The following is a 16,742-nucleotide window of genomic DNA, read 5'->3' as shown; positions in this document are numbered from 1 at the left end:
GAGCAGAATTTTTCTTGAAAACAAAGAATTCATTTCCTAGGGTCTTCTAGAAATATTTAAGGGGACATTATTTTAATGAGTCAAAGGTGCAATATTCTATAGGTAATCTATATGCCTGTGAAATGTTCATCTCTATTACCATGACACCACTTCACCTTGAAATTCATGGGTCTGAGGTAAATTCAGTGTATATTTATATAATGTGCCTTAAGTGAAGATATTTAAGATATAAATCCTCCAAAGATTAAACATGACTTAGACTTTCCGTACCGAGGGTTTTTATCAAGCCCTCTAATGCATGTAATGGTATTTACCCCCAAAATAAATGGTCCTATTGAGAAAAACCAAAACCAAAACCAAAAACCAAAAACAAAATAGGGCTTGGGACGTGGCTCAGTGGATAAGTGCCCCTGAGTTCAATCCCTGGTCCAAAAAAAAAAAAAAAAAAAAGAAAAAGAATTATTATGTTCTGGGGCATATGATGTACAAGTATAAGCTTGTGACACCAATGACCAAAAAAATGGGGTATGAAAGCAGAATTTTTTGTATGTTATAGAATTTAAGCAGGCATAAATTCAAATTAGAATTGTAATTTTAGGATGTAAAATGTACCCCCCCCCATGATAACCATATATAAAGCTTTAGAATAAAAAGAAAAAGTATTTAAGCATTTCACTACCAAAAACAAACAAAAAAACAAAACTAAACACCAAAGATACTAATGCAGAAAATGAGAGGCAACACTAAGACATATAGGAAACAAACAATAAATGACAGAAGTCCCCGAATATTGGTAAACACTTTAAATACAAATAGATTAAATTCTCTAATCAATACAAGAGACTGAGAACAGATTTTAATAATATGATCCAATATGCTGTTCAGATTCACTTTAGGTCCAAATAAATAGATTGAAAGTGAAAGATGGAAAAATAAGCCTTAAATAAAAAATGGTTACGAGAGACAAAATTCATTGTATATTACTAAAAGGTTTAACATAGTAAGACATTATAATGGTTATAAACATAAAAATGGAACACTCAAATACATAAATCAAAAGCTGATTAAGTCTCCATGGATTCTGAAAACAGGTATCATACAAAGTATCTCCACTATAACAGTACAGAGCTAGAAATCAGTAACAGAGGAAAACCAGAAAATCACAAATTTGTTGAAAGTAAACAACACACTCCTAAATAATCAATGGATCTAAGAAGAAATTTCACAAGGATATAAGGAAAATATATAGATGAACGCAGACAAGAATAACATACCAAAGCTTACAGGACACAGCAAAAGCAGAATAAGGTGGGAGTTTATAACTGTAAAAATGTACATTTAAAAATAAAAGAGCCAGGAGCAGTGGTGTACACCTGTGATCCCAGTGGCTTGGAAAGTGGAGGCAGGAGGATTGCAAGTTCAAAACCAGCCTCAGCAACTAAGTAAGGCCCTAAGCAACTTAATAGGACTGTCTCAAAATAAAAAGGGCTGAAGATGTGGCTCCATGGTTAACTACCCCTGGGTTAATTCCACAGTACCAAAAAAATAAACATACAAGAAAGAACTCAAGTCAATAACTTAACTTTACAATTCAAGGAACCAGAGAAAAAAACAAGCTAACCCCAAAGCTGGCAGAAGGAAGATGATAAAGATTGAAGCCCAGAGAATATGAAAGTGTGGGAAAATAAAGAGGAAAAACAAACCAAAAGTAGTTTTTTTGGGGGAGTGGGGTGAGATGGAATTAGCAACACTAACAAAACAGTAGCTAGTCGAACAAACAAAAAAAAGAAGAGAGGACTCAAATTACTAAAACCAGAAATGAAAGTATGGACATAACTCATTTTCAGAAATAAAATAGTTTTTAAGTTCTATGAACAACTGTAGGCCAACAAATTGAATAACCTGGATAAAACTGACATATTCCTGCAAATGCAAAACCTTCCAAAAACTAAACTATGAAGAAAGAGAAAAATCTGAACAGACCTATAATAGTAGGGATATTCAATCAGTAATAAAAATTCTGATAAAGAAAAGCCCAGGAACTCATGGCTTCACTGGTGAAATCTACCACACTTTAAAAAAAACTAACTCCAGTATTTTTTTTTAATATTTATTTTTTAGTTTTAGGTGGACACAATATTTTATTTTATGTGGTGCTGAGAATTGAACCCAGTGCCTCAAGCACGCTAGGTGAGCGCGCTCCCACTTGAGCCACATCCCCAGCCCCTCCAGTAATTCTTAAAACTGAAGAGACAACACTTTTTAACTCATTCTATGAAGTCAGTGTTCCTCTGATACTAAAGCCAAAGACACTACCAAAAAAGAAAACTATAAATCAATATACATTATGAACATACGTGCAAAAATCTCTATCAAAAAAATCAGCAAACCAAATTCAGCACATTAAAAGGAATATAACATACTTCATGTCTAAGTGGGATATATTTCTAGAAGGTAAGGATGGTTCAATGTACAAAAATCAATCAGCATCATACACCACATTGACAGAGTAAAGGGGAAAAACCACATGGTCATCTCAAATAATGCCTGAGAAAGCATTTGACCAAATTTAACATCCGCTTATAATAAAAATCTCAACAAACTAGAAAGAGGTTACATCAACACAATAAAAGCTATACATCAAAACACACAGTGTGGTGAAAGACTGGAAGCTTTTCTTCTAAAATCAGGAACCACGCAAAATGTCCACTTTCACCATGTCTATTTAACACTACTGGAAGTTCTAGTCAGAGCTAGGTAAGAAAAAGAAACAAAAGGCATCCAAATTAGAAAGGAACGTGCCAGATATCTGTTAGCAGATGACATGATTACACATACAGAAAATCCCAACGACAGCACACACAGAAAATCTGGAATTAATAAATGAACTCAGCAAAATAGCAGGATACAAAGTCAACATGCAAAAATAAAAAGCATATCTATACACTAACATGGATAATCACATATACACTAACAATGGATAATCTGAAAAGGAAATTAAGAAAACAATTCCACTTACAACACCACCAAAAAGAATAAAATACTTAGGAATTAACTTAAGCAGAAGAAAGACTTGTACAATGAAATGATAAAAACATTTAGAAAGAAATTAAAGATACAAACACATCTACATTCACAAATTAAAAGACTTAATGCAGTTACAATGTTAATACTAAAAGCAATTCAGAGTTAAAGCAATACTGATGAAAGTCCCTTGATTTTCTTTTCCCCCAGCAATGGAAAGACCCACCCTAAAATTTATATGGTATTTCAAAGAAGAGCCAAACTAATCTTGAAAAAGAATAACAGCTGAGTGCTGTGGTGCACTCTTGTAAAGTTACAGCACTCAAAACAGTAAGGTACTAGCATTAAAAACTGACAATGGAATAGAATGAAAAAGACAAGAAATAGCTCAATAGTGGAACATTTGCCTAGGGTGCTGGCCCTGGATTTGATTCAAGAAGTTAAAATATGCAAGAGCCCAGAAATAAACTCTCTCATATACAAATGATTTTCAAAGGCGTGTCAAACCATTCAATGGGAAAAGGACCATCTTCTCAACAAATGGTGCTAAGAAACGTGAATATGCACACGCAAAAGAATAAAGTTACAGATGAAGATCAACTTAAAATGGAAAAAAGGCCTAACTTGAAGACCCAAAACCATGTAACTGCTAGAAGAAAATGAAGGGCAGAAGCTTCATAAGACTGGATTTGGCATGACTTCTGGGATATGACACCAAAGGTACCGGAAACTAAAGAAGAATAGAAAAATTAGATTTCATGAAAATTTTAAAATTTTGTGCCTTGCTCGGTGAGGCAATACACACATGTAAACTCAAAGACTTAGGAGGCTGAAGCAGGAGAACTGCAAGTTTGAAATCAGCCTTAGCAACTTCGTGAGACCATATCAAAATGAAAAATGAAAAGGACTGGGGATGTGGCTGAGTGATAGAGTGCTTACCTAGAATGCTCAAGGCCCTATTTTTGTGTGTGCATCAAAAGACAATATCAAGGGGCTGGGGATGTGGCTCAAGTGGTAGCGCACTTGCCTGGCATGCGTGCGGCCTGGGTTCGATCCTCAGTACCACATACAAACAAAGATGTTGTGTCTGCCGAAAAAACTAAAAAATAAATATTAAAAAATTCTCTCTCTCTTAAAAAAAAAAAAAAAAAAAAAAAAAAAGACAATATCAACAGAGTAAAAAGGCAGCCCACAGAAGGGGAAGAAATTTTTGCAAATTTTATATCTAACAAGATATTAATATGCAGAATGCACTGGAACTCTTAAAACTCAACAGCAAATAACCTGATTCAAAATGAGTAAAGGACTTGAATGGACATACAAAAAAAGATACATGAATGGCCATAAGCACATGAAAAGATGCTCAATATCAATCATTAGGGTATCGCAAATTAGAACTTCAGTGAGAGACTACCTCACACCCACTAGGACAGCTACTACTGGAAAACAAATAACAAACACTGGTGAGGATGCGAAGAAATGGGAAAGCTTGCGTACCGTCAAGAGAAATGTTAAATTGCACAGCCACTATGGAAACAGTGGAGTGGTTCTTCAAAAAATTAAACAGAATTACCACCTGATCCAGCAATTCCACTCCTTTGCATATATCTTAAATAATTGAAAGTTGGGTCTCAAAGAGATATTGGGATACCTATGTTCATAGCACCATTCACAACAGCTAAAACTTGGAAGCAACCCAGTGCCCATCAAAGCATAAATGGAAAAGCAAAATGTGGCACATACACATAATTGAACATTGTGCAGCCTTAACAGGGAAGGAAATTCTGACAAACGTGAACCTTGAGGACATTATACTAAGAGAAATAAGCCAAACACAGAAAGACAAATACCTCATGATTCCATCTATATGAGGTATTTCAAGTAGTCAGAATTCTAGAGACAAAGGTAGGTTGGTGGTTGCCAGGGGCCATGAGAAGGGGGAGAGTGGTATTCCTGTTCAATGGGAATCAGTTTACAAAAATGAAGTTTTGGAGGTCCATGTTGGTCATGGCTGTACTTTATGGATGTATTTAATATCCGTACACTTAAAAATGTAAAAAAAAAAAAAAGATGGTAAAATTAGGATTTATGTACTTTACCAGAATTAAAAACAAGAACTGAGAAAAACAAAGATAAAAAGCATGAAAAAGATAAATAAAATCATGATTTATTATTAACAAATTGTTACTCTACCAAGTTAATATATCAAATAAGAAAAAAAAAAACACTTAAATGGTCAAAACAAGGGAAAAAAAATTCTATACCCATTCCTAACAACTCTAAAAGTAACCTAAAATACTTCTTCAATGTAGTAAAAACAAGGTATCTACAAGGACTAGACATTTGTCACATAGGTAAATGTTGGTAGCTTCAAGATCAAGAGCAAATCAGCATTTATAATCATCACTATTCAATTCTTCTGTGATTTCTGAACAAGATAGGAAAAGGAAACAGGCTTTCTCAGCACTATTACTTGACTATTTCCCTCTTATTGAAGATTTACCTGTTTCCTCTTTATTGTTTTCTTTTAAAATACTTTTTTTTTAGTTGTTGATAGACCTTTATTTATGTATTTATATGTGGTGCTGAGAATTGAACCCAGTGCCTCACACATGCCAGGCAAGTATACTACTGCTGAGCCTGAGCCCGAGCCCGAGCCCGAGCCCGAGCCCCAGCCCCTTATAGTTTTCTTTAACTAAACACTGGAATGAATAACCCTGTGAATCCATCTTATGATTAAACCACTTTATGTTTAAACCACTGAAGTGGTTCAGAGGATGTAAGGATTTTTAAGACTTTATACAGAATGTCCAATTCTCTGTATGACTGCCTATTTCATGTACCCTGTCAGTGTTGGGTATTATTTTTTCATTAATAATTATACACAACTGGTTTCTTATTTTCAATTTGCATTAAAAGAAGCTAAGTTTGGCCTAATGCTTTCCTTTTTCTGTTTTGCCCCCTTCATCTGTATTTCGTCTTTTATACGTAAGTTACATCCTTTGTTGGACTCGACTGGAACTTTCATCTTTTACCTAGGTATCTTGGCCTCAGATAAAAGTTTCGTTCAGAACAATGATCTCTTGATAATAGTGTATATCTGGGTTTGTTAACCAGTTCTATCCTCACTCTCTTGTACAACCTTTAGAAATTAAGTTATTTTTCACATTTCCTCAGTAAGCATTACCATGTTTATTTTACTATTTCACTGATAAAAACTCCAGCACTGCAAGGCTAATTTCTCTCAGGTTACCCAGCAGGCCTAGTCCTGGTTCTCCATTAGCATGACATTCATCAATGTTAAGATGCACACTTTCCATATTTTTTAACCTCTTAGAAGTTGGGATCCATTTCACAATCAATGGCATGATGTAGTTTCGTTGGCAGCTTATTAAATTTTTCTTAATAATACATAAAATAACATATGCCTTATAAGTGGAGGTATTGTGAATGTGCTGAGACATGGTCTTACCTGGTCAAAGACTTGGCATATACACAGGATTCCCAGCAGACTAGCGACTCCAAAGTTCACATGCTCCACCCAGCCCACACATGGAGCCTCTCTGTTACTTTATAGCTCTGACTGGCTTCAAGTCATTGGAGATTAATTAGAAGCAGTGGAGACATAAAAGAGCTGAGAGAGGCTGCCACACATCATCATGCAGGAAGAGGCAGGTGAGTAGTGACAGAAACAGATGGGAGACTGCCAGGACCACGGATAGAAGCAGTGCCTCCAAACACACCAGTTTTTAATATGAAGTGCATCAAAAGGATGCTGTGGTAAGTTTGGGGATTGCGGATCATAATGAACATGTTTTCTGACTGCCACACTTTTTGTCATTAGAGAAACCAACATGAACATGAACAAAGGAACTCTGTGACGGACAGGTCTAGCCAACTTGCTACTTATCACTGTTTGCTCTCTCCTGAACTGCACCTCTTGAAACATGGTGGCCACCAATTCATAAATACTTACTACTCCTTTAGAAAGATAGTTATTGACGAAGTCCTTCCATGTGATTTCTCTCCCAGAGCTCTTGAACAGGAAGTAAAACATGACTCCACCCCAAAACAGAGCAGTCCAGAGAAAGTACATCCTGAAATCCTTGTCGTCCCAGGGAAAGTCACCCTAAGAATGAAATTCCACAATATGATCTATGCCATGCAAGACAACGCCCTTCCCAACCCACTCTGGGGCCACATCAAAACCTCAAAATTGCACATAGTTTAGAACCAAACCTTCTGGAACCTGGACCACCAGTGAGAATCATCTTTCTTGCCGCGGCGTTTTCCTCCACCAGCACCTCCTCCTCCAGATGAGCGTGGGGTAGCAGCTGTTTTTGATTCTGTCATAAACAAAACAGGGCACCCTACCTGTCAATAAGGTTTCTTTGTATGCGTGTAATAAAGGACCTACAACAAAATACACTGTGTCAAATGATCAACACTTTATTTATAGTATTTCGAGAAACGTGCACAACTCCCAATAATCCAAGAACTATTATACCCATTCTACAGAAGAAGATGGAGCTAATCTGACTTACTGACTAGCTTGTTGCCTTGTCAAGTGACACTGAGTGACAGGTGGGATTTATACTCAGGAAAGTGAATTCCTGAGTACTCCTTCAAAGCTAAAAAGTAATTGCTCCCCTTCCCCAGTTCCACAAAGTAAACACTGTCAAGTTTCTTCTATGGGAAGGCCTGACATTAGTAATTCTCACCTGGGCTGGGCATAGCTCAGCACCACAAAATAAACCACTCTCATCCACACGTAATTCATGTGCAAGAATCTGATATTTGTCACTGTTATGGGATAAACTGTGTCCACCTCATCCCTCAGTTTATACAATGAGTCCTGACCCTTTGTACCTCAGAACGTGACCTGATTTGAAAACAGGGATTTTATAGAGGTAATCAAGTCAAAATGAAGGGATCAGGATGAGCCCTAATCCATTAGCATCATCATAAGCAGGGGAAATCTGCACACAGACACTCATGCCGAGATGACGAAGTGAAGACACAGAAAGCAGATAGCCCTTTACGAGCATACAATGATTCTTCCTCATAGCTCTCAGAAGAAGATACCAACTTGCCGATGTCTTGACTTTGGATTTCTAGCATGCAGAATGAGACAATCCATTTCTGTTGCCAAAGCCAAAGGCTGTGATCTTTTATGACGACACCCCTAACAACAAACTAATACAGTCAGTAACACCCTTTTTTTTTTTTGGGGGGGGGGGGGTCCTCTTCATTTTGTTGATGACCTACAAATACCATACTAATATCTTCAACTACCATCAAACCCTTCCAGTCAGCAGGAGGGGAGACCACAGGTGCTGCCATCCTCAGTGGCCACCTGAAGCTGTGGTTTCACCACCTGTGCTTCATGCAGAGAGAGGTGTGAGGTGTATGATCTCAGGCCCACCTGTAACAAGGCATAGGACTGGGAAACAGAATCATCACATTGCTCAGCTGGGTGACAATTCCAAACTACTCTGCGACAAGGTAACATCTAGGCAACAGGTTGTATTTAAAGTATACCTACTATCATTCATTTACTCCCAAACCAAGACCCAGAATACTGGCCATACCCTTGGAAAACCCTGTAGCAGCTGCCCATGACACCAATACTCCCTCCCACAGCCTCCTGGCCACCATCACCCACACTAGCACACCTCACTCCCTGTATTCCCTGGCCTTCCTTTCACTCCTTCGTATTTTTTGAGCATATATCTGTCTCTCAACTAGATGGCAAGTTCATTTAAAAACAAGGGCTGGGCTGGGCTGGGCTGGGGATGCAGCTGAATGATTTACTCAGCCTTTGTGGGGCCCTGCTCAATCCCCAGCACCACCAACAGAACCCATAAGAGCTGACACATTTTTCTTTACATTTCCCTAAAAAGAAAGGAAGCCAGTTGAAAGCCAGCACATGCCAGGCATTGTAATACTGTACATGTGAAATGGGAGCAGGAGGCTCTGAGCCCGTACTGTCCCGCTTATCAACCAGCCCTAAAAAACCCTCTCTGACTCCCCAAGATAAGATAGGTTCAATTAAAGCTCAGGATCAATTTTTAAAATACTGCACTGTACCACAATATGTGTCCAATATCTTGCATGTATTAGCTTTCTAAGGCTTTTCTCAATGGTTTAAATTTTATGTCAGCTATCTGTATCTACCAAAGAGTCTTAATTTGATCAGTCAGTATCTCCTAAGGGACCTTAAATTACTTCAATTTGAAAAATGACAGGAAAGTATAAACAGATAATTAAGGTGAAATGAAATGTAGGGCCTGAAAATTCTCTATGTACTCATAACCTATAGTTCCACAAGTGATTAACTCTTTCTTTGTTCAGTGGAACAACCTCCACCAGTTATTACGAAAAACAAAACTCACACATAATTTTTTGTAGTTGTAAATGAACAGAATGCCTTTATTTGTTTATTTTTATGTGGTGCGGATAGAACCCATTGCCTTACACATGCCAGGTAAGCACTCTGTCACTGAGCTACAGCCCCAACCCCAAACTCACACATAATCTTTTAAAAGGTACCTTTTTTTTCTCCCGTAACTTCTTGAGGTTCACTAGTTTTTTTCCCATTTTTTCCATTAGGAAAATATTTTTCAAATCCTATAAGAAAAGGAAAAATATACACGTGCTCAAACTAAAATTCATCAGGTCTGTGTATGTTCATTTGTTTTTAAAACAGTTCACATATCATTAAAAAGGATAAGCTAAAGGTATTACATTTCTTGTGTACAAGTACATTAAAGTCTAAATATGTAGTTTAACAACCCACAGATGTTAAAGAAAAAAAGCTTCCTTACATGCCTATTTCTTCATATGAAAGCACTACATTCGAAGGTGCCACATTTTCAGGACTATGATAAGACCTGAGTCAGAGGTCAAGGAGTAGGTACAGAAGACAGAAATGAGTCACTACATGCTCAGGACACATCTTTAACAAATGCAGAACATTACAGGAATACCTAAGAGGCTTTACCTTTGGGAGGTCGAGAACAGAATCGTTGATAAGCAGCAATTACATCTATCAGAAGAGAATTTCTGCTGGTTGTTGCTTGAGCTGTAGCACATCGATAAAGCTGCAACATGACAAAATAAAAGCACGAGGGTTACATCAAGATAAAAGATGTGAAAGAATATTATTTCCTAATATCACAAAGTAGATGAAAGTTTCCCTTCCATGGGTGGCAATATGTAGCATAGTGACTCCTTTCAGGAAGGACCAGGGTTGTCTGGTACTTCTTACTCTATTTCAGCAATAGAACCAGGAGACAACACATTATTATCCAGAAGATAAGAATACTTCAAAGTCAGACATAATTTAGAACTCTAGCCCAATTATAATTATCTGAAAACACATTCACTTTGGCAATGTTCACCTAACTTGTAGCATTCAAAAGATAAAACTATGACTCAGAAAATCTGCTGTTTCATGCTGACTCATTGTCAGAATCCATAATACTGGTGGTTAGTTTTCCATCACTAAAATGGAATACTTGAGATAATCAACTTATGCTTCGCCTCAGTTTTGGAGGTTTCAATCTGTTGGAAGTTTCCCTGTTGCTTTTGGGTCTGTGGAAAAGTGACACATCATGGCGGGAATGTGTCGTGGAGCAAAACCACTCAACTCACTGCCAGGAAGCACAAGGAGCCAGGGTCCCACTAATCCATTCAAAGGTACATCACTAATGAGCTCTAAGGAACTCCCACTAGATCCCCTCACTTAAAGGTCCCACCACTTCCCAATATTACCACCCTCGGGACCAAGCCTTTAATATAATACATGGCCTTTGGGAGCCTTTCAAGTTCCCAGCTAGGGCCAATACTGCAAGATATTTATCTGAAATTATGGACCACTGCCACTTATAAAGATAATACTAAATTTATCTTAATTCAAGAAAGTTATGACACAAAATCAGTGATTACCCTTATACTAGCAACATTTGCTAAAGATATTTGATACATTTACATCCTTGTGAGAATCATGGTTACACAAGTCTCATTACACATACATCTCTGCTTTACATAACATGTTGCTAAAATGTTGTCTGTAAACATAATCTAGGTAAATCCAAGTATAATATAAACAAACCAAGTAAGTTCTCTAATAAATTTTTAACTGTACAACTAAAAGCAATCAATGGCAAGAGCACTGAGAGGATATATCCAAATCTGTGAAAAAGTTCAGGTATATTCTCCTTTTGCAAAGTGAAAATTCACCACCATTTTTGAGGGGGTAGGGATGGGGCCAAGCTTTAAAATACAAATAGGAATGTTTAAAGTGATGTTCACCTGTATTAATATACACCATTATTTGCCTCCTTTATAGTGTGATGAGAAAAATAAAACACTGCAAACTAAATAAAACCACATCACATCCACTAGGATGGTTATAATAAAAAAAGACAAGTGGTGGTAAAAAAGTGGGGAAATGGGAGCCCTGGTACATTGTCGGTGAGAACGTGAAACAGCGAAGCCACAATGGAAAACAGTTTAGCAGATTCACAAATGTTAAATGTAGTTACCACAGCATCCAGCAAATCCACTCCTATTAAAAAAACAAAACAAAACAAAACTGAGGGCTGGGGTTGTGGCTCAGCGGTAGAGCGTTCACCTCGAATGGGCGAGGCCCTTGGTTCGATCCTCAGCACCACATAAACATAAATAAATAAAGATGTTATGTTCAATTACAACTAAAAAAATAAAAAATAAAAACCTGAAAATGTATGTCCTCCCAAAAGCTTTATAGAAGTGTTCAGAGCATCATTATTCATAATAGTTAAAAGAAGAACAACTCAAATGTCCATCAACTGGTGAACAGATAAAAAGTGGTATATCCATACAATGGAATCACATTCACACACAAAAAGTACTGAAATACCAGTGCATAGATGAACTTTGCAAATATGCTCAGTGAAAGCCAGCAGACACAAAAGATCACATATTTTATGGTTCCATTAGTGTGAAATGTTCAGAAAAGTCAAGTCCATAGAGTAGATTAGGAGTTGCCCAGGCCTGGGAAGATGGTTAGGGTGAAACTGGGAGTAACTGCTAATGGTTATAGGGCTTTGCTAGAGTGATGAAACTGTGCTAGAATTAGGGATAGTAGTGATGGTGGTACAACCTTGTGAATATCTTAAAACTCCCAAAATGTACACTTTAAAATGATGAATTTTATGGTATGTGAATAAAAATGTCAATAAAAAATAAATTTAAAAATGAGGGGGAGGAAAGAGAGGGAAAGGAAAAGTATGGGGGAATGAGATTAATCAAATTATGTTATTATGTACATGTATGAATGTGGCACAATGAAAAAGAATCTAATGAATCCCACCATTATAAATAATTTTGGGGAGTGGGTACTGGAATTTGAACCCAGGGTGCTTTACTATTGAACTACATCCCCAGCCCCCTCTTTTTTTTTTTCTTTAAAGACAGGGTCTTACTAAATAGCTGAAGGCCTCACTAAGCTGCCCGGGCTATACTCAAACTTGTGATCCTGCCGCTTTAGCTTCCTGAGTCACTTACAGGCATGCACCACCATGCCTGGTTTATTATGTATAATTACAATGCACCAATAAAAAGAAAAAAAAAAAAAGAAGAATGAGCTGATTCAACACAAAATAAATACACAATTTTAACTACAAAATGGGCCCAAAACACTACACATACATAGTTGACCACAATGCTGGTATGAGAGAATTTGGAGCTTATGGTGTATTTGGACCTTCCAAGCCATGGAAACATATGATCTGTGAAATAATCACTGGTACTGGATAAGAACACATCATAAGTGAATAAAGCTTTTCCCAGTGCCAATTTCATTAAGAGTATAGATTACAATGTCTTTCAAGCAGGACAAGTCAACAACTGACACTCATGCCCTGAACAACTACTCGGTGTGGGGAGTCCAAAGGGTAATCAGAACCAGTTTCCACTCCTAGGAAACTCAGAAGCACAAGGAAGAAAATGCTGAGAACAAATCAGTTACAAATTTGTATTTTTGTAAAATATAAAACCTGTAGTCTCATCTTTCAGTTTCCTCAGGGGTTCCAGGACCCCCTGTCCACAGATGCTCAAGTCCCTTATTTAAAATAGTACAATGTTTGCCTAAAACTTATACACATCCTCCTGTATACTTCACATCACCTCAGATTACTTTAATAATACAATGTAAATTTTATGTCAAATGTTGTTATACTATATTGTCTAGGGAAGAATGACAAAAAAACCTTTATCTATTGAGTACAAATGCTATTTTTTAAAAAATAGTTTTGTTGTGAGTGTACCCTGGGATATGGAGGGCTGCCTGATAATGGAATCAAGAGTGGCATGGAGGTAATACAAAAGGTTCTTTATCATACCAGAACTGGGCATATGGTAAGCACTCCATAAATATTTGTTGAATTGAGAAGCCCCTATATGCTCTATTTTCAAATTGCGTTGACATGGAATATTCCTACTAACCTAGTGATAATCCCCATGACCGCATTTTTCACTGAGGTTATTTTCTATAACAGAATCATCAATGAAGCTTTTCTCCTCTGCATACCCAACCCAAGCCCAGGGTGTCTTGTCAAAGAACATGAGACACCAATTCACAAAATTTATGCTTAGAGCACTTCATCTCAGAGGATCAGCTTCTATGTTTGACAATATGAAGTCTTCAGTTGCTTTATCAGTCATTTCCTCTAGGTGTAACACTTGAGAACTGGTATCTCAACACATCAAAATCTTTTTCCAAGGGACCATACTGTGAGAATAATACTCCTGTCTGATCTTCAACAGTAGCATGAAGGAAAACCTGTCCTATGAGACTCCCTCATAGGTAGCACAGTAATGCCCCAGTGTCCCCCATTCAATGCTAGGGAATATGGCACAGACTACTCTCCCAATCCATTAGCTGTAGCTGTCAGCACTGGTGATTCACAGGGCCAACAGTGCCATTGCAAAGAAAGGTCTTTTAGGTAAGATTCCTGCCATAAAAACTGCAAACTCACCAGGTAGATTCCTACCTGCCCATTGTACGTCTGAGACCAACGTCCACTAGAGCAAAAGGAAAAAAATCTAAACCAGAAAAGAAGAAAATGGACACAATACAAGAAACTGAAAAAGGCTTAGTGCAACGCAGTAGAGAATAAGAAAAAAGATGAAGAGAACTACGGAATAAATACAAGACTGGCATACAAGTAAAAATCATAAATGCAAGTACAATCAGCTCTCCACATCCTTGGATTCCACCAATGGCAGACTGAAAACATTATGGGAACGGGGGAAGAGGGATCGCATCTGTAAAGAACTTTTTTTCCTTGTCATTCCCTATACACCACGATGTATACTATTTACATAATATTTACATTGTAATAGTATAAGTAATCTAGAGATGATTTAAAGTATATGGGAGGGCTGGGCATGTGGCTCAAGCGGTAGCGCGCTCGCCTGGCATGCGTGCGGCCCGGGTTCGATCCTCAGCACCACATACAAACAAAGATGTTGTGTCCGCCGAAAACTAAAAAATAAATATTAAAAAAATTCTCTCTCTCTCTTTAAAAAAAATAATAAAGTATATGGGAGACCATGGGCAGGATATATGCAAACACTCAGAGCATCGGTACCCTCGGGGTCCTGGGATATATGCAAACACTCAGAGCATCCCTGGGCTCTGGTACCCTCCGGGGTCCTGGGATCAATTCCCTGCGGATACTGAGGGATCCTGTACTATTACTTCCCCCATTTAAAAGGCTGAGCCAACTTCCTCAAGGGCATCTGGCTGGTAAGTGGCCACCCAAGTTCCAGCGACGGAGCCCAGGGCCTCGACCACCTGCTGCGTACCTCCGGTAAACCAGCGCAGGCTGGAGCCGGCAGCAGGAAGCTGTGTCACTGACACTGCTGACCTGGACCCGAGGCAGGTGACTGCACGGCTGTCAAGCACTACCATCTCTTCAGAAAGACCCCTGGCCGCCGCGCGCGGGCCTAGCGGGCCGGCATTCGCCCCCAACGCCCCGAGGGCGGCGCGGTTACGCAGTGCGGCGCACGGCCCTGCGCGGCGAGGCGGCTTCTTCACGCCAAGGGCCAGACGGCGCCGGGCTGCCCACCGAGCGCAGCCTCCGACCCTCTGGAGACAAGCGTGTCCGGCGGACAGCACACGGCACACGTGGGTGCCAGTCGCGGCCGGCCCGGCTCTCCAGGACCCGCGCGCCGCGGGGCGGTGACCTTGATGCTGCCTCCGGGCCGGAAGCAGGCCCAGGAGAGGCGCAGGGCGGGCGCCGGGACTCACCTTTCGCAAGCAGGGCCGCTCGCCGGGGCCCGCGCCGCCGCCGGGAACGAAGAGCGGCGGGAGGCCGCGGGGCCGACAGCCGCCGCGGCCCCACAGCAGCAGGCAGCGGTGCGCCATGACGGCCGGCGCGGCCCACTCCTCCCGGAGCGGCCCACTCCGCCCGGAGCGCCGCGCAGGTGCGGAGGCGGCTCGGATAGAGGGCTCGGGTTGTAGAAAGCTACGCGCGACGGCTGGAAGCCAGCAGCTTGCCGCGGGCCCCAGAGTTCCACGCGCGCGTCCGCCTCGGCCCCGCCCCGGCGTGCTGACGTCGACGTCCCCCTCGGAGCGGAACCGAAGGGTAGGAACGTGGAGGGCTGGGCCGAGGGAGCCGTGAGGGGGGGCGGGGAGGGGGCAGGGAGGGGCGGGGTCTAAGGGCAGGGCGTGGAGGGCGGGACCTAATGCGTGGAGAGCGTGATAGGAGGAGGGGCAGAGGGAGGAGCGTGGAGGGCGAGACCCAAGGGCAGGGGCGTGGCGAGAGACGGGGTCTGAGGGCGAAGCGTGGCGTGCGGAGGCGGGGCCTGTCGGCAGGGGTTTTGAAAAGCCGGCCCTAAGGGGCTGGGCCGTGGCGGGAGGTGGGACGTGAGGGCTGGACCTTTAGGCTGGGGTCGCGGGGAGGGAGAAAGCGGGCACCGGAGGGGGTAGGGAGGGCAAGAAAGAAGTGCAAAGGCTGCTGGGGTCGTGGGTGAAAGGATCTTTTCCACTGAGGGCTCCGTGTCGTCTTTGTCCTCTTAGCATTCACTGTCATTTGCCACATATGGCTCAGTACCTTTGGCCGACATGGTGGCGGGCCGCGAAGATGCCCCAACACATCTCTAACTCCTAGGAAGGCAACACAAAGAGTCACAAACCAGCCATCTAAACGCGATAATCAAAATGTTGAGACTATAACCTCTAACTTGGGCCCATGGGGATCCCTTTGTGGTAAGTGTGCTGTGTCATCAACAGAGACAAACTCATTTGTGTCTTTCTGCAATGTCAGAATTTATGGAATAACAATAAACTCACAGGATACTCCACTTTCATCAGCAGCAGTTCATCGCATACTTGTGGGCACCTGGTATTCATTAACCAGGAAATCAGATTGATTTGTTTCAATCTTAATTTCTAATATCTGTAACACTCAAGTCACACATCATACTTCACACAGTCATACATGTAGATTAACAAAAGGCTAAGAAACGGTTAAGGCAAGTACATGGTATTAGAAGGCTGACTGAGAGGCAGGCAGAGAGCAACTATGAATGAGACTGACTGTAGGTGTCAGGTAAGACCAGGAACCAGCCAAAGGACTTGTTGAGGGCCCAGAGCTGACAAAGCACAGACCTTAGTCTAAGCCAAGATCCAGAAGGCAGCAGTATTAGTGTCATATTGGAGTGTC

General features: G+C 40.5%; 1 protein-coding gene across 1 annotated transcript in view; it reads right to left on the bottom strand.

Annotated features, from left to right (window-relative positions):
• The window catches only part of Afg3l2 (AFG3 like matrix AAA peptidase subunit 2), a 44,709-nt gene extending 29,154 nt beyond the window's left edge, over positions 1–15,555 (bottom strand). Inside the window, exons 1-5 of the mRNA XM_027920269.2 lie at positions 15,326–15,555; positions 10,028–10,127; positions 9,577–9,654; positions 7,264–7,370; positions 7,001–7,153 (exon numbers count right to left, since the gene is read on the bottom strand). Coding sequence (XP_027776070.1) covers positions 7,001–7,153; positions 7,264–7,370; positions 9,577–9,654; positions 10,028–10,127; positions 15,326–15,442 — 555 coding nt within the window. The 5' untranslated portion in view covers positions 15,443–15,555. The remainder of the gene's footprint in view (positions 1–7,000; positions 7,154–7,263; positions 7,371–9,576; positions 9,655–10,027; positions 10,128–15,325) is intronic.
• Positions 15,556–16,742: the final 1,187 nt, after the last annotated feature.

This window comes from Marmota flaviventris, chromosome 16, assembly GCF_047511675.1.
Source record: "Marmota flaviventris isolate mMarFla1 chromosome 16, mMarFla1.hap1, whole genome shotgun sequence".
NCBI lineage: Eukaryota > Metazoa > Chordata > Mammalia > Rodentia > Sciuridae > Marmota > Marmota flaviventris.
The sequence above is the reverse complement of the archived record's forward strand: the minus strand, read 5'-3'. Positions and strand labels throughout refer to the sequence as shown.